The 18,225-nt window shown below is 44.6% G+C and overlaps 1 protein-coding gene across 1 annotated transcript in view; it reads left to right on the top strand.

Moving 5' to 3' along the window:
- Nucleotides 1–1,730: 1,730 nt before the first annotated feature.
- The window catches only part of SPAG16 (sperm associated antigen 16), a 774,791-nt gene continuing 758,296 nt past the window's right edge, over nucleotides 1,731–18,225 (top strand). Inside the window, exons 1-3 of the mRNA XM_054044528.1 lie at nucleotides 1,731–1,805; nucleotides 6,959–7,005; nucleotides 8,546–8,644. Of these exons, the coding sequence (XP_053900503.1) occupies nucleotides 1,754–1,805; nucleotides 6,959–7,005; nucleotides 8,546–8,644 (198 nt within the window). The 5' untranslated portion in view covers nucleotides 1,731–1,753. The remainder of the gene's footprint in view (nucleotides 1,806–6,958; nucleotides 7,006–8,545; nucleotides 8,645–18,225) is intronic.

Below are 18,225 nucleotides of genomic sequence, written 5' to 3'. Positions count from 1 at the left end.
TTACATGCCAGATATGCTAAACATTCATATGCCCCTTCATGCTTTGGCCACCGTTCCATGCTGATGATGCTTGTTAAAAAATAATGCATTAATTAAATTTGTGACTGAACTCCTTTGTGGAGAATTGTATGTCTCCTGCTCTGTGTTTCACCTGTATTCTGCCATATATTTAATGTTATAGCAGTCTTGGATGATGACCCAGCATGTTGATCATTTTAAGAACATTTTCACTGCAGATCTGACAAAATTGAAAGAAGGTATTAATGCGAGATTTCTAAAGACAGAACTTGACCCAAGGTTTAAGAATCTGAAGTGCCTTCCAAAAATCTGAGAGAAACGAGGTGTGGAGAATGCTTTCAGAATTCTTAAAAGAGCAACACTCCAATGCAGAAACTACAGAACTTGAACAAAAAAAAAAAAAAAAAAAAAAATCAACATTCCACTTGTGTCATCTGACTCAGATGATGAAAATGAACATGCGTCAGTCTCCACTGCTTTGGATCGTTATTGAGCAGAAACTATCATCAGCATGGACGCATATCCTCTGGAATGGTGGTTGAAGCATGAAGGGACGTATGAATCTTTAGCACATCTGGCACGTAAATATCTTGCAATGCCAGCTACAACAGTGCCATGCAAATGCCTGTTCTCACTTTCAGATGACATTGTAAACAAGAAGTGGGCAGCATTGTCTCCTGCACATGTAAACAAATTTGTTTGAGCAATTGGCTGAACAAGAAGTAGGACTAAGTGGACTTGTAGGCTCTAAAGTTTGACATTGTTTTATTTTTGAAGGCAGGTCTTTTTTGTGTGCATAATTCTACATTTGTAAGTTCAACTTTCATGATGACAAGATTGCACTCTTAATACAGTACTTGTATTAAGCAAATTGAAGAATACTATTTCTTGTTTTTACAGTGCAAATATTTAGAATAAAAACTATAAAGTGAGCACTGTACACTTCATATTCTGTGTTGAAATTGAAATCAACATATTTGAAAATATGGAAAACATCCAAAAATATTTAAATAAATGGTATTCTATTATTGCTTAACAGCACGATTAACCATGCGATTACTTGTTGTAATCGCTTGACAGCCCCTAGTAGATAATATACATAGTGTTAGTTGCCAGAGAAGGTGACAGTAGATGGTGCTCAACAGGGTGCACCATGGTCCCTGGGGTTTCTAGGGCAATACACCTGGCATGCTGCAAATGGCAGAGCTCTGTGCTGCTCTCCCCAGTTTGCCCTGGGATCAGAGCTGCTGGGCGCACCGGGTAGCCCTGCAGGGGTGGGTCTACTGCCTCATACCCCTCCCCCAGAGCTGGGGATTAAGGGCGCAGGCCCAACTCAGTATGGGGGGCTCACGGGAGGGGCTGCACTTCCCCTTTTCTCTGGCACCGTATCAGAGCCCCCTTCTCTGGCTAGTGGGCTAAGCCTGGGCCAGGAGATGGGACTTTTCCTCCTGCCTGACACCGATTGGCCAGTTGGTCCCTCGGCACCGCCCTACTGAAGCGCCATTGGACCTTCCCCTGTCCGTAACCGAGAATGGACGATTGCTATGGCGACCGGGACGCGTCCAGCCATTCCTACTTCTTGCCTTAGCGCCCCCCCTCCCCCCCGCGAAACTCGGATAGACCCTGGCGCAGAGAAGGGGAGAGCTGCTTCCTTGTTCTCGCGAGAGGCTCTGCGGGGAACCCTAGCAACGGCGAGAGCGGAGTGTAAACAACCGACCCGGAGAGCCGGCCGGCGATGGAGGGGGAGGCGGCGGTGGCCGGAGCCGAGGGGCCCTTCTGCCTGCAGCGTATCCTCTCCCCGCGCCCCCTCAGCGGCTCCTGGGTCCTGGCTGGGCAGCGCTGGGGATAAGGGAGAGGGATGCTCGGGGGTGGTTTGCTGAGGGTTCACCCCGGGGGCTCCTCGCTCGGGGGGGGCAGGAGGTTTCTGGGGGTTCACCCCGGGAGAGGGGGAGCCGGGGATCTTCACCCAGAGCAGGGGGTATTGGGGGTTTCAGTCTCGCTTTGCGGGGTGGGCTGTCCGGCTCTGGCCTCTGGGGATTTTTGGAGAGTTTGATTCAACTGAGAACAAATCTCCATGAATATCAGGCACCACCCACCCTTGGTTTTGAGTCCAGGGCAAGTTCAAGCCGTGGGGTGGGGTGTGCTGGTGTCCCCTAGTTGTCTGCATGGATCAGTGCCACTGCAGAGATCACCCTCCCTCCCCCGCCTGAGCTCTGTCCAGGATTGGGGAAGGGGAAGGACCACCTCTGTGGCCCATTCAGACAGGCTTCTCAGTAGCATCTGCAGTAAAAGCTTCACTTGATGCCCATATTGTTGTATTTGCCAGGTTCAGACTTGCCCAGTGGGAGCCAGGCCAAAATCACGTAATTATGATAGGAAAAACCGGAGATTACCAATTTATTTTACCAACACTCTCCTACTTGCTGCTGGCTAATACAGATACCCCCCGACTTACACAATCGTTCCGTTCCGGAAAGCCTTGCGTAACTCGAAGTTTGCATAAGTCAGAAACGTATACCTATATGTTATGCAAAAATTTCTGCAACTCAAAAATCCTATTTCTGGCTTATGGAACATTTTCCGTAAGTACAAATTTGCATAAGTCGGGTCTGGCGTAACCCGGGGAGCATCTGTAGTGAACTTCCCTGGGAACCCGGGGGGAATAAACCATAAGTTAGCACAGAATTTAATTTTTTTATTTGAATGAAGACAGCTAAGTCTCCAGCCCTCACGATTAAGAAGACCTTCTCGATGTGAACTGACTGTAGCTTGATGCAGAGCCATCTTGCTGGATCTAAAAACAGATGACTCCACTGCCACTGGTATGGAAACAGAAAAGTGAAATTGTCCTGATTCTTGTTAGTTTCACCTAGGGCCTCTGAATAGTAATAGTGGGAATGTCCATAGTCTTGTTTATTTCAGTGTGCTGCCAAGATCCACTGTTGTTGTTTAGAATCCCTGGGTGAAATTAACAAGAACCATAACAATGTCACTTTTCTGTTGCTACTTGGGAAAGCTGTGAGCAACAACTGAAGTACTGGAGCTGTTGCCTCTTACTCCTTTTTCTATTTGTCTTTCTGTAGCAAGCGTCTGGTAAGTTTTTTCCAAGCCTTTTCCATAAGGCACCTATCAGAAGGTAACCCACAATTGCTTGTTCCTCCACTTGGCAATATTTGAGCCACTGACTTAGAGTGAAAGGCTCTAATTCTGTCATCAAGGGCCTGAATTATCCAATCATTCCCTAAAGATCTATTTTTAATTCAGTAGTTTATACAAGTAATATAGGAATTTTAGATTGCAGTACAGCAATTTAGAATGGTTTATTTCTGAGTTATGACATTTAGAAACATCAGTTTAACTCCTTTTCAGTTATAAAAAGAGCAAAGACAAATTATAAGTTAGTGGTTTCAGGTTTGTTTTGTTTTGTATATTTAGAGGCTGGCAATCAGGAGATCTGAGTTCTGTTCCCAACCTTGGAAGGGCTGGTCTTCACTACCCACCGGGATCGGTGGTAGAAAAATCGATCTCTTGGGGATCAATTTATCGCGTCTCATCGGGACACGATAATCGATCCCCGAATCGACGCGTATACTCCACCAGCCCGGGTAGGAGTAAGCGCCGTCGACGGGGGAGCCGCGGCGGTCGATTTGCTGCCGTCCTCACAGCGGGGTAAGTCGGATCAGATACGTCGAATTCAGCTACGCTATTTGCGTCGCTGAATTTGCATATCGGAAATCGATCCCCCCCGTAGTGTAGACGTAGCCTTTGTGACCCTATGTAATCCACTTCTCTGTGATTCAGTTTCTATTTTCTTAAAACAGAAATTCTTCAGTGCCCTGTGGCTAATAAAAGGCACTACATAAGAGTGTCTATATTATAAAAAGAAGAACAGGAGTACTTGTGGCACCTTAGAGACTAACAAATTTATTAGAGCATAAGCATCCGAAGAAGTGGGCTGTAGTCCACGAAAGCTTATGCTCTAATAAATTTGTTAGTCTCTAAGGTGCCACAAGTACTCCTGTTCTTTTTGCGGATACAGACTAACACGGCTGCTACTCTGAAACCTATATTATAAAAGACATTTAAAATAAAATGTGTAGACAATGTTTGCTCAAAAATGTAGCTGAATGAGGAATTTTGTCTTTAAAAGATTATTGTGCATCTGCAATACGATATTTGAAGAAAAATTTCAAGATTTTTAACATGAGGTTTTATTCCACATGCATAGCACCTGCAATAACACAGTAGTCTAGACCATAATGGCACATAAGGGCTATGAAGTCAGTAAAACACTTTTAAAAAACTAGCAGCAAACTACCCATCTTGGAAGCACCTAAATCACCAAGAGCATTTGCATTAGTTTGAAATGTCTGGTGGGTATGACATAGTGACATTTCTATCCACATTGTAAAAGATTCTACAACTGTAGAATAGAATTGTCAACATGGAGAAAAATAAATGAAGTGTTGCACATATGTAAAACAATTTGACAAATCTGTCTCTCTCATTATACAATTAAGCTTCCAGTGAGAGAAATGTTTTTAGCCAAATTGCTGGATGCACAATATTGTATTTAAATTGTACCATATGAACATTCAAACCTCTATTTATTACTACAATATGACAGTACCAAAAGGCTGCTTAACTGATTACAGTGACATTATCCTGCTTTTTATTATTTGATAATTTATAAAATGATACTTAGTACATTTTTCAGCTTCCGAGTGCTTTGCAAACTTTAATTAAAGTATCATTCAGTTATGGTGCTAGTGAATTAATGGTAAATCATAATTGTTATAACCCAGCAAGGTAGGCAACTTATCATCCCCGTTCTATGGATAAGGGACTCTAAGGACCATACATTTAATCTGATTTGCCCAAGGCCCCACAACACGATAGTAGCAGGGCCAGAACTAGAACTCACACATTTGTGAGTCCCAGTCCCAGATGACTAGATCATACCTGCCTCAAATGTTACTTTTATTATACCTTTTGCTATAATTAAAGCAGCTACAGTTACATTGTGATTTCTATTATAAAACTTCTATTTATGCACGTGTAGCTTTCTGAAAAGTCCTTTGTGGCTGAAACCTGCTATTGTTAGTATCAGCTCTGTTATTTATTTTTTTAAAAAGCTGGAGCAAAATCCATTCATGATATGAAATTATTGGAGAGTGGGGAGAAAAGTGTTCCCAGCATATTAAGACTTCTTTGACTTATCAACCAATAGCTCAAAAGCATTTGTGGGGCAAGCCCTCTAAACCTCACATGTAAATTACTACCTCCCTTTGCTGTATGTATAACCGAGGTAAATTTAAAAATAACCCCTCTTCTTAAATGCTCATTTCCAATCAGCAAAAGATTTTTGTAACTTCAGCTAATGAAGCCTTGACCTTTGGCAATAACACAGTTAACTTTTTCCTTTGCTTGCCCCTCTCTCTCCAAATATATAGACACACATATATGGATAAAATATAATACAGCCAAGGACAATTTTCCAAATAAACCAGGGATTTTAGGAAGCACTGGCAGGTGTACAAATATCTGATTCACGCACATAATCACAGTCAAGTACAAATACATAAGTAGCACACATACATTGGCCCCTCCTTTATAAAAAGTTGGGCCTTAGTATCCATGCTGTGCAAATAGGACCTCACTTTTCAAAGTCTCATTCACAAGATACCTTCCCCAGACATAAAGTAGCAACATGGTCACTTTATGTACAGTGAAAGGATGAAGAGTGAATTGATCATAAAGTGTCTAGCTTTTAAAAAATGATTCTTAGACTACTTACCAAACTCAATCAACCAAAATTCCTGACCTCCCAAATCAATTCTGCCACCAGACTTCTGCTTTTGCTACTCTCCACCAACCTCCAGAGCAACTTAAAAAACCCAATGGTTTCCCTATTGTGCATTTTGCTCCCAGTAACTCTTCTCCCTGTCTCATCTTGTGAACACTAAAGCAGCTGCAGCCACTTAGCTCTTTCTGCCCCTCTAGCAGTTAGTGGTCCCTGGACCACTTTGCTGCCCAATTTTCCCCCCACCCCTCCAGTTAAGAGCATGAAAAGAACAAAGTTGGCTGATAATGTAAGGTCTCCAGCATTTGCCTTTGGGAGCGGGGAGCTGAGACTCAGGAGACAGACAGCTTCTAAACTCTTAGAAGGTTGGTCAGGCTCCTGTTCTTCAGGACAGCTCTTCAAAGTCCTGTCCAAAGAGCAACTGTTCTCAGCTACGTTCTCCCTGCCCAACTCAATGGGCACGTGGGCTGTTGCTGGGACACTTTGCTAGAAGGAGATTGTAAAGCATTAATTGAAACACACACCTCTCAATCCTCCCATTAAAATCAGTTAATCCATTTTTTCCCTAATGTAACTAAAGGAGATATAAACCAACATAACAGAAGCTTCAGTGCTCAATTTACTGTTATTTTTCTCCAAAGTGTGGATCCACAGATGTGCATTTGCTATATCAGATCTCTAAATCTCATAAAAAATGGTTAGCTTTCTAAAAGGATGAAATTCACCCAGAGGCATAACAACAGTGAAAGTTCCCTGGTGCAATATAGCCACTGTGACTATGTACCTGAGAGTAGTGTTTGGCCTATTGTTTATATTAAGCACAGCAATTGGCATCTAGCTATAGCAGAGCAAATAGGTGGTATTTTAATGCTGTGCAATCCTGCAGTGAAAAGTTTGAGTGCTAAATTCTGTTCTTGAATGCAGCGACATGCCTTTCATTGGAGCTCTGTATAGGCATCCAAGAGCCAAAGTTAGCCCTAAATACATGAAATTTGGCCTTACATAGAACAGGGGAGAGGCTGATAAATACTGCTTTATGAATAACTGCTCTTTTTTAATGATCATATAAAAATTGTTTTAATTCTCATTGGAAAGCACCACATATGTCAGCTGCTTTAGACTTGACAAAACATATAGAGGTTACCATTACAGAAGACTCAGAAGATGATTATCAGTATGAAGAGGTAATTTACTTAATAATAATATTGCCAATAATAATAATACCTTTTTCTTTTATAGTGCCTTTAATCAGTAGATCTCAAAACTTAGGAGATAGTCTTAAGAGAGATCTGTATTGTAGTATCCACCTCTTCTTTTATTTAAATGCACCAGTCACTAAGATATCTTAGTACCAAAGAAGTAAATCCTATTTTATGAAGCATACTTTAAAATATGCATGATATTCAGTGTATATTTTCACTTAATAAAAAGAACTAGTAACATTTGATTTATGTCTTATTTCCATTTAGATAATTTGTAAAAGGTAGCAGTAACTCAGTTTAGCTGATTTCAGCTTATTCATTATTTAAATGTTTATATTATTATATAATATATCCTTCCTTTCTTGGATATTGTTTTCAGTATATTAATGTATTGGTCTTTGATATAAACAAAATCCTCTAACTAAAGCCTGTGCTTGATCTCTTTTTGAATTGTAGTTGTGTGAATATGTAAACCCCATACTGGTGAACAAAGTGTTAGTAGGAGCTGGAGAGTTCAATTAGCCCATCTTCCTGCACCTGGAGGGTGTGTCAGGGTTGATTTGTTATCAGACCCAGCTGGAGGAGCTGGGTTGTCTCATTAAGCAGGGAAGTGAAAACTACAAGAGGGGGTATATGTGTGAGGGATAGAGTTTTCTTAGCCCGGAAAAGGAATTATAGGGTAGCTGTAGGAGAAGAGCTAATTTTGTGCTTAGGATCGGAGAAGTAGCGCTTCTAAGGAAGTAGTATTGGTGGTGGATGTTCTATACCTGGATGCTGGAGGGAACCTAGTGGGATTAAAAGATCAAGTCTGGAGAGACAGAAGCTGCTTTAGTTAGGTTTGGTTTCTCTGGGATTTTCTGTGCTTTGTTGGTGAAGGCTGAGGGAAGCCTAGAAATTTCTGAGAGAAGTGGGACTGTAAAGGGATCTAGTATGAGCAGAAAATGCTATGGTGGTAATTAGCATGTATAGGATACTACTCATGTGAGACAGTGCCACCTCTCAAAGGGTGAGACTTCTAAGGGATCTGCCTGTAGGACCAAGTTGTGAGAGGATGACACCACTGTAGGACTGAAGCAATGGTTGGCAGAAGGTGCTAATGAGGAGAAACTATTATACTAGGCTGGGCCAGCAGTGAGTCCACTCTTCCCCAAATAATCTACTATGTCAGTCAGCAGGCTCTTATCCTAAGCCTGGTGAAATCTATGAGAATCTTTCCACTGAGCTTCGGCTCAAGTGCTGAGAGATCAGGGTTGAAAGTCCATCTCCAAAAAAGTCAATGAGAGTTTTGTCACTGATTTAAATAGGGCAAGGATACCACTCTGAGAGTGTGTGTGTTGTTTAAATAAATATTGTATACTTCAGCGCCAAGTAGAACAATAATCGGTTGTGTAATTATAACACCAAGCTTCTAATATGTCTACTAGCATAAGACTTTTTTTAATTACTGTATGCTGTTGGGAGTATAATATGCATAATACATTAAAATATGCATTGATGTGACTTCATTTATATTTGGGTTTAGGTTCCAGCAGATGATGATTTTAGTCTCCTAGAAGGTGATGAAGATCTGATAAAGGCTTTGCAGACAATACAGGAGCAGGCTGAAGATGCACAAATTATAGTAAGAGTTTTCAAAAAACTGTTAAGAATCCATCAGTAATCAAACTGATTTCTATTGGCTTAAAGTTTAGACATTGAACACTCTTAATTATTGAATATAAGTATGGATAGAACCTTTTACACTTCTTATGGCATAAATATCTAGAAACATTTAGATTTGAAGTAATTATGAGACCAAAGCTTAAATAAATTCACCTCCATCCACCCTGATATTCCTCTATTCACTGTTTGCCTGTCTTGTTATATATTTCATGCACTGCTCAATATTTTAAGGAAGAAAGTAGACTTAATTCACTAAAATGTGTTAGGATACTTTTCTCTAAATGGAATGAGTTAAATAAAATATTTAGGCCCTGATTCAGCCAAGTTCCATTGAAGCATGTGCTTTAATCACTGTTTAGCATGTGCTTAAATGCTTTGCTGAACAGGAGTAGAATTACTCACATGCTTTGTTTAAAAAAAACAAAAAGTATATACCGGCTGCTTGGCTGAATGAGAGCTGTGATCAAATTATGACCTATTTAACAACTAGTGTTAATTTTAGATACTTTTACAGTTTGATTTTTAAAACCGCAATAGAATACCATGTAGTGGTGTGATGGGATTGTGTTATGTTCACAGCACACATCCACATGTTAATTTTAAAAACATAAATACTCTTGTTGGAAGGCTGTAACATGACACTACTTTTTTTAAATTTTATTTTAAAGAATGCAAAATAACACCAAGAACCCCAAAATGGTGAGAGACAAAGCAGGGTGCTCACTAAAACAGAGAGGCCCAACTCAGCCCTCCCTACTGTAGGCTGGCTTTTAGGAAAACTTCTGCTGCTGCTAGGACCAGATCATATGCTTCCCTACAGAGCCCGCCAGCTACCCACCTTTAGGTGGAACTAGGAAAATCCTTGAATTTGAATTGATCACAACTTGAACAGTTGTGGTTCCTTTTTTTTTTTTTTTTTTAAATGAAAGTGACTAGTTCTCAGTGACAACTGAGGGAAGACTTACTTTAGTGTGTGTGTGTGTGTAAGTAAACTCCTCAGTTCTGAGGTCAATATTAAACCTTGGATGAAAAAAATCTGAAAATAAAAGGTACATCTGAAAGCAGATTCAGTTTTTAAAATGTATGGTTTTTGAAGCATTGGAAATATTTGAAATTCTTCACAAATCTGCTGTAATTACATCTGACTATGCACCTTGACACTTAAAAAAAATCCAGAACAATGGACAATGTTACTAGTCTAATCTTTTGACACTGTACAACTGCCTAATCTTTTAGCTGTTTCATAAGTGTTTCTCTATTGAATTGTAAGACTGCTACACAGGAACACTTGATATATGATGCACTTGGGGTGTGTATATATGCCCTGTATGAACACCTAAAGCTTCCTGCAGTTTTGATAGCAAAAAGCACCATGCCCATAGTTAGCCTCAAGTTCAATATGATTTTTGTTTTGTGTGTGTGTTCTAGCTAAAAGGTTTCTCTCTCTGCTTCTGGACTTGATATTGAGAGATTTAATACAATTTTCACTGTAAATCATAGTTTTTGCCAACAGCGTATGTCAATCATTTTCATTAGATGGTAGGATCTGTAGAGCAAAACAAAGGTACTTTTAATCACACTTCTTGTTGGCCTTAATGCTTTCATAATTAAATGTTTACTGCATATTTTATGAGGCATATCTGCTAGGTTGTTCAGTGCTCATTTACTAGATAACCCAGGTGTTGAAGCAAGTGGTTTTGATGACTCAGCAAGTACTAGTCTTCTCTCTGATTGCCTACTGAATCAATATCCTCACACTGTGCTAAGAAACACATCTTTATGTGAAGCAAAACTGAGGCAATGAATACCTGTAGCCCTGAGATTTCCTGGCACGTTTTGCAAGTGGTAATCCTTCTGTCTTCGCTAAATTCCACCATAAACTAATGTCCTGGCACACCTATGCTTCCCCTGTAGCTTCAGTTCAATTGCTGTATATTTTACACCCAATTCCATAATAAAAGAATTTTATCCACTATTTAAATGCAGACTTTAAAGAAATGCAGTATTTATGCAATTGGGGTGCATAGATCAAGTAGGTATCCAAAAGTACAGTAAGCATTATACAGCCCACACCCTCAACTTAGAAATCATGGTTATTTATTTATAGTTCGTGTCCATGGCTTTCATTTTCTCTAAGAAGATGAAACATAGGCTGTTAAACTTAAGCAGAGACGCAATTGTCTTAATTTTAATAACTGGCACTTTCAGTAAACCAAGACTACTGTGTGTCAAACAGCTAGGATGTGTTAGTATCCATTATCTTGGGCAGGGGTGGGCAAACTTTTTGGCCTGAGGGCTGCATCGGGTTTCCAAAATTGTATGGAGGGCTGGTTAGGGGAGATTGTGCCTCCCCAAACAGCCTGGCATAGCCCACCCTGGCCCCCGCCCCCATTGGACCCCTCCTGCTTCTTGCCCCCTGGGACTTTTGCATGGAGCAGCTCTAACTTATACCATTGGCATAAGCTCTCAGGACCTGATGCCAATAGAAGATAGGGCATAGTGTAGCTCTGTTCTATCATGCTGCTTCACCCCTATTTTGTTTCAGTCCCACATCATTACTTTTGCTGTTGTCCTTGCCTTGAACAGTATAAAGTAATGTGGTGGCTGATCCCAGAATGTAATTGCTGTCAAAAGTAACTGAGTTTTTCCATATGGAAAAATGGAATCTTCAGCTCTTTATACATTCACTTCCAGAACAAGATGTCCTGTCTTCTCATTCAATTCTATTTTTCCTATAGTACTCAAAGCAAGCAGGATTATGATGGAGGTGTTTCCTCTGGATGTATTTTTAATCTTTCCATATAAAATGATGTAGAGCCTTTTAAATGGGATAATCATGTCTTCTATGTCTTGTCCAAGAAGTTATGAATCTAGATTTTTTTTTTTCCATAACAGAAAATAGCTCTGGATTACCTATGGCTGCAGGAACACTTCATTTCTGGATTCTTTTTTTGTGTCCTATGTGAACAGTCAAATTCCCTTAAAATTAGTTTGTATTCTGCCTTCATAGATTTCATTTAATTTGAAATTACTGTCCAAAATTCTGCACTTTCCTGTTTTTCATCCTTCCTTGCCTCCAGCTGAATAAGTTTTGAAGGAATCTCTTCTAATGGATTTTCTTGACAGTCTCTATTCTACCACTTCTGATCTTGTTTGGAGTTTCTTTTAGCATTCCTTGGACAGAAAATTCCTGAGAACCAGCGGATGGTACTATGACACCCTAGGTGTGAAGCAGTCCTAATGTTTTTATTGGGCATGCTTGCTATCAGCAGATTCAGCATCCTCCGGGGATTTGGGGGGTAGTTGGGTTTTTTTTAATTTTATTTTTTTTAACATTTATTCAGTAAAAGAAATTGAACAAAACCCTACACTGAATAAATCACCAGAAGATCTTACATGGTGTTTCAGTCTCATTGCTTACTGATTCTCTGTAATATGTGAGCACCTCACAGTCATTAATGGGTTTTATCCTCTCAACATTCCTGTGAAACAGGTGTTATCCCCACTTTTTGGATGGGGAAACTGAGGTTCAGGATAGATTAAGTGACTAGCCTGGCATAATACAAGAAGTCTGTGGTAGGACCAGGAACTGAACTCAGGTCTCTTAAAGTCCAGTCCAGTAGATGATCATTTTTACCTGTACGGTGCTTCTTAACCGTTCCTTTTAAGGTATTTGCTAGATGCCATTGTACTATATGAATCAAATTAATATCTGGCAGAGTTCCATTGACTACAGTGTGTTTTGCTAGGGATGAATTTGGCCTAGTGTTTTAAAACTGTCTTATGGATGTGTTTTAAGGGCCTGCAATCAGCCTATGTAGTGTGACCAAGAGATCTCCTGATCTTAATTGGTGGTGGGCATAGGGGAAGCATAAGCATTACAGGAATCCCCTGGGCCTGGAATTCACATTGTGGTCCACCAAAAAGTCTCTTGTGAGGTCTCTAACGAAAGCGTGTCACACAGGTCATTGGTATCATTGTGGAAAGCATGCACTGATGTTAAGAACATAAGAGTGGCCATACTGGGTCAGACCAACAGTCTATCCAGCCCAGTATCCTGTCTACTGACAGTGGCCAAAGCCAGATGCCTCAGAGGGAGTGAACCTAACAGGTAATGATCAAGTGATCTCTCTCCTGCCATCCATCTCCACCCTCTGACAAACAGAGGCTAGGTACACCATTCCTTACCCATCCTGACTAATAGCCATTAATGGACTTAACCTCCATGAATTTATCTAGTTCTCTTTTAAACCCTGTTATAGTCCTAGCCTTCACAACCTCCTCAGGCAAGGAGTTCCACAGGTTGACTGTGAGCTGTGTGAAGAACTACTTCCTTTTATTTATTTTAAACCTGCTACCCATTACATGTTGTGTAAGGAATTAAGTATTTAAACTGAATTATGTTTTTATGGTCTGTATCTAGGGACTGGTCAACCAGCAAAAGTGAAAAGCAGGCTTTCTTTCAGACAAATGTTTCTCTGTTCACATGTAAATTAAGTATTGTATGATTCTTCTTTGAGTGCTTGCTCACGTCTATTCCATATTAGGTGTGTATACTCACTACATGCACCAGTGCCAGAAGTTGGGCCCCAGCTCAAGTCGAGCTGTGCAGTCTCTCCCATGCTTTGCCTGGAACTCCAGATAGTGATGCAGGCCCCAGTCAGCTTCAGGTGCTGTCGACACCTGAAGCCCTTCAAACAGCTCAGGAGCTCCTGACATTTCTGGTGCCGCCCTCTCACTGGCTCCTGCGGAACCCCCATCTCAGGGAAAACCTGCATTGGGACCTATGCATGTGTCCCTGCCTCAATGATACCGTTCCCCATTGAGAGGAATGTCCCGCCAGCATTTGCCATCTCTCCCCCCGCCTTCTCCCACCTGCCGCTGCTACACTTCTGGACTGGAGAGGCAGACTCAGTGGAGCCCTTTTTGGACCCCGCACCGGGGATACTGATTTGAGGGACTTGAGGAGTACTTCACCTGTAGATTGGTGCAGACCCTCTGAGGCACGTGTTACCTGGCAAGAACTCCGGGACCGGTCCCGACGGTCTTCAAAGACCCGGGACTGATCGGTCACCAACAGGGGTGAAAGTAACTTAAAGGACTTTCTGGTACGCTGCAGTCCTGAGCAGAGTGTGGCCTCAACCGGAAGAGGCGGGGCCTTCGAAGATTTTAAAGGCCCTGGGGCTCCGACTGTGGCTGGGAGCTCTGGGCCCTTTAAATCACCATGGGAGCCCTGCTGCCGCTACCCTGGGGTGGCAGGGCTCAGGCTAGGGCTGGGGTAGTGGCGGCAGGGCTCCAGAGGTGATTTAAAGTGTGCGGCACTCCAGCTGCTGTGGGGAGCCCTGGGCCCTTTAAATTGCCTCTGGAGCCTGGCTCTGGGCTCTGGCAGCCAGGCAGGGATTTAAAGGGCCTGGGACTCCTGCCACTGGAGGGAGACCTGGGCCTTTTAAAGCGCCACCGGAGCTCCAGCAGCAGGGCTGAGGCGGCACTTTAAAGGGCCCGGAGCTCCCCACAGGGGCCTGAGCTCCGGGACCTTTAAATCCCCACCTGAGCCTGGCTGCCTGAGCTCTGGTGGCGCTTTAAAGGGCACGGAGCTCCCCGCAGCGGCTGGAGCCCTGGGCCCTTTAAATCACCACTGGAGAAACCGGTCCAGTCCGGCACAGTATACCAGACCGTACCAGCTTACTTTCACCTCTGGTCACCAAAGACCCCCGATCATTTGGCTGTCATCGCCCATGTCCAAAAGGAAGGTCGCCTTATTCAGGACGATGCAACCGGCCTGTAGTAGCTCCCGGTCCCGTTCAACATAGCGGTACTGGTCGAGTAGCGTGAGGCGTGGATCGCCGGGTATCTTACACAGATCAGCCAAATGCCGTTGGTCTCCAAGAGCCCAACCAAGACAGTCTCACTAGGACAGGTTGGCTTTGGGATGCAGGGACTAGCACTGGTCAGACAAGAGCCACCGCTCAGCCCAATCCTGGTCGCCCGGTACCAACCACTCAGCTGGTAACTCCAGCTCAGCGCAAGGTTCCCTAACTGCAGGACAAGCCCCGGTATAGGTGGTGCCGACTACATTATCAGCACCAAAACCTGTCCTATGCCCCCAAGCTCAGTGGCTGGTGCAGTGGTATCCTGGAAAGCCTTGGGGGGGGGGGGTTCACCCAATCTTCCCAGGCTACCTGATTGGTGTCAGGAGCCTCGGAGAGGCCAGCAGCCTTGGTATTCCATCCCCCTCAGGTGCTTGAGACCTCAAGGGGTAAGGCCCTGCAGGTCTAGGAGGACCCAGGGGAGCAAGCTGATGGACCACCAATGGACTTGGAGGTTCTTGTGGCACTGGCATCATCCTTGTCATTGCCAGATGAGGTTATCCTGGGGCCCCCTCACCCAGTTCCTCAGCATTATGCCAAGGCACAGCAGGAACTTTTGAAGAGTGTCGCTTCTAACTTCAGGCAGAGGAATAGGAGGAGCGCTCGGTCTCTGTTTGATGTCCTATGCTCCTTGGCTCCTGCCACGCTGGCTCTACCCCTTCCAAGATTACTAATGGCCTGTGGCAGACCCCCTCTTCCCTGGCCCCTATCTCTAAAAGGGCCGAACACAAGTATTTAGTGCCAACCAAGGGGTATAGGTACTTATACTCCCACCCAGCCCCCAATTCCCTTGTGGTAAAGGTGGTTAATCACAAGGAGAGGCAGGGACAACCCAGGGCTACCCCTGAAAATAAAGACTCCAGGAGGCTGGATCTTTTTGGACATAAGGTTTATTCATCTTCCAGCCTTCAGCTGAGAGTAGCCAACCACCGAGCTCTCCTTGGCCAATATGACTTCAATACGGGGCAAACCATGGCCAAGTTCAAAGGGTCGCTCCCCAAGGCTTTCAAGAAGGAGTTCAGAGTGATCCTCGATGAGGGCATGATCACGGCCATGGCGGTCCTCCAGGCAGTGTCAGGTGCTGCTGTCCACACCATGGCTTCCACTATCTCCATGCGGCGAGCCTCTTGGCTGCTCCTTTCTGGGTTGTCCACTGAGGCCCCGCAGTCTGTGCAGGACCTGCACTTCGATGGCCAAGCCCTATTTGCAGAACAAACAGACATCAAATTGCATGACCTCAAGGACTGCTGCACCACCCTGAAGACCCTGGGTCTCTATGTCCTAGCCCCGGCGTGTAAGCGGTTCGATCTGCAGTAGACGCAGGGTCAGGGGAGCCAGCCTCGGCAGGACCAGCCCCATAAACGAGTCAAGGATTACAAGCGCTGTGTGAGCCACCCGCCTCCACCCTCTGCTCAGTTGGGCTCAACCCAGCATAAGCAGGGGGCCAAACCCTCATTTTGAGGGCGCACCTGAGGGCGACCTACTAGATTATTCCTCGGATCCTTCTTTCGCAGCATACTCCAAACGACTTTCCCTCTTACTCCCTGCCTGGGTGGCTTTGGACCAATGTGTCCTCAGCACAGGAACAGGTTATACCCTCCAGTTCCTTTCTACCCCCTGTTCCCACCTGCCTTTCCTGTCCCTCTTCAGGGACACCTCTCAAGAGCCTCCTTGCACAGGAGGTAAAGGGGTTACTACAGCTGGGTGCGGTGGAAGAAGTTCCTCTCGAGTACAGGCACAAGGGGTTCTATTCCCAGTACTTTTTAAATCCCAAAGGCCAAGAGCAGTCTATGTCCCGTCCTGGACCTGCGAGACCTCAACAAGTAACTAAAGAATCTAAATTCCGCATGGTTTTCGTGGCTTCTATTATGCCCTCATTGGATCCAGGAGACTGGTATGCCGCCCTCGACTTGGAGGACACACACTTCCACATAGTGATCTTTCAAGGACACAGACGCTTCCTCCAGGTTATGGTGGGGTCTCACCACCACCAGTTTCCGGTCCTCCGTTTGGCCTGGTGACAGCACCTCGAGTGTTTACCAAGTGCATGTTGGCGGTAGTGGCTTACCTCGGGCACCGGGGTATCCAGATCTACCTGTACCTTGACAACTAGCTTGTCAAGGGCAGCTCCAGGTCTCCAGTCCAAAGGGATGTCGTGGTACTTCAAGCTACTTGCTACTCTCTGGGCCTATTGGTAAATGACACAAAGTCTATGTTAGTGCCAGTGCAGAGGGTAGAGTTCATCGGACCGGTCCTCGACTCAACCTGCACCAGGGCATTCCTGCCACTGGAAAGGTTCCACATGTTGATGAACCTCATCACGGAAGTCTCCGTGTTCCCTCTGACTAAAGTCAGGGTCTGTCTGTCCACCTGCTGAGCCACATGGCAGCGTGCACTTATGTGGTCCGCCATGCCAGGCTCTGGATGCGGCCCCTGCAACAATGGCGGGTGAATGTCTATTCCCAGTCCCGAGATCCCCTGGAAAATCGTTACCATTTCCCAGGCGATACTTACCTCGCTGTGGTGACAGACGGACTGCAGAACAGTCCTGGAAAGGGTTCTGTTTGACAACCCTCCCCACTCCATCGAGTTGGTGTCAGATGCTTCGGACCTTGGTAGGGGGGCACATATTGGCATCCTCCAGACTCAAGTGATATGGTCTCCAGACGAAGTATGGTTGCACATAAACGTCAAAGAGCTCCGAACAGTCCGGCTGGCACACAGTCTTCTTGCCCCCACCTGTTGGGCAAGGTGATACTGGTCCTGACAGACAACACAGCCTTGATGTTCTACATCAACGGGCAAGAGGGAGCATGCTCTTTGGCTCTCTGTCAGAAGCTGCTCCGTTCATGGGACTTTGGAATCAGCCAGGAGATCCACCTGAAAGCTTGTCACCTTCCAGGTGTCAGGAATACACTGGTGGACTGGCTCATTAGGGACTTCTCCTCTCACCACGAGTGGTTGCTCCATCTAGAGGTAGCCTGCATGATCTTCCAAAGGTGTTGAACTCCCCAAGTGGACCTGTTTGCTACCAGACAGAACAGGCAATGCCACCTGTTCCGTTCTCGGCAAGGTCTGAGCAAGGGCTCCCTGTCTGATGCCTTCCTCGTGTCACGGTCAGGGAGCCTGATGTATACATTCCCTCTGATTTACGCTCATCAGCAGGGCCCTGGCAAACAACTTGCGCCTTATCCCTCTTGATATCATGATCACCCCGACGTGGCCTTGCCAGCACTGGTTCAGCATGCTCATGAGACGGTCAGCGGTAGCTCCCTGGCCCCTGCCCAACCAGCTGGACCTCTGTCATAGGACCCTGGTCGATTCCTACACCCCCACCTCTCGGGGTGGATGCTGCATGGGTGAACCCCGAGGACCAGACCTGTTCAGAAGGAGTCCAACAGGTCCTCCTGGAAAGTAGGAAGCTCTCAACTAGACTTACTTACCTGGCCAAGTCGACGAGGTTTTCCCGCTGGGCGTCTGAACTGGGCATCTCTCCCTCGCATTCCTCCATACAAGCTGTCCTGGACTACCTGTTCCATTTGAGGAACCAGGGCCTGGCACACACTTCCATCTCTGCTTTTCACCCACTGATCCAAGGACAGGCAGTGTTTTCCCATGACATGATGGTCAGAATCCTGAGGGGGCTGGAGAGACTCTTCCTGCAGGTATGGGC

This window comes from Malaclemys terrapin, chromosome 11 (genome assembly GCF_027887155.1).
Source record: "Malaclemys terrapin pileata isolate rMalTer1 chromosome 11, rMalTer1.hap1, whole genome shotgun sequence".
Lineage (NCBI taxonomy): Eukaryota > Metazoa > Chordata > Testudines > Emydidae > Malaclemys > Malaclemys terrapin.
The sequence above is the reverse complement of the archived record's forward strand: the minus strand, read 5'-3'. Positions and strand labels throughout refer to the sequence as shown.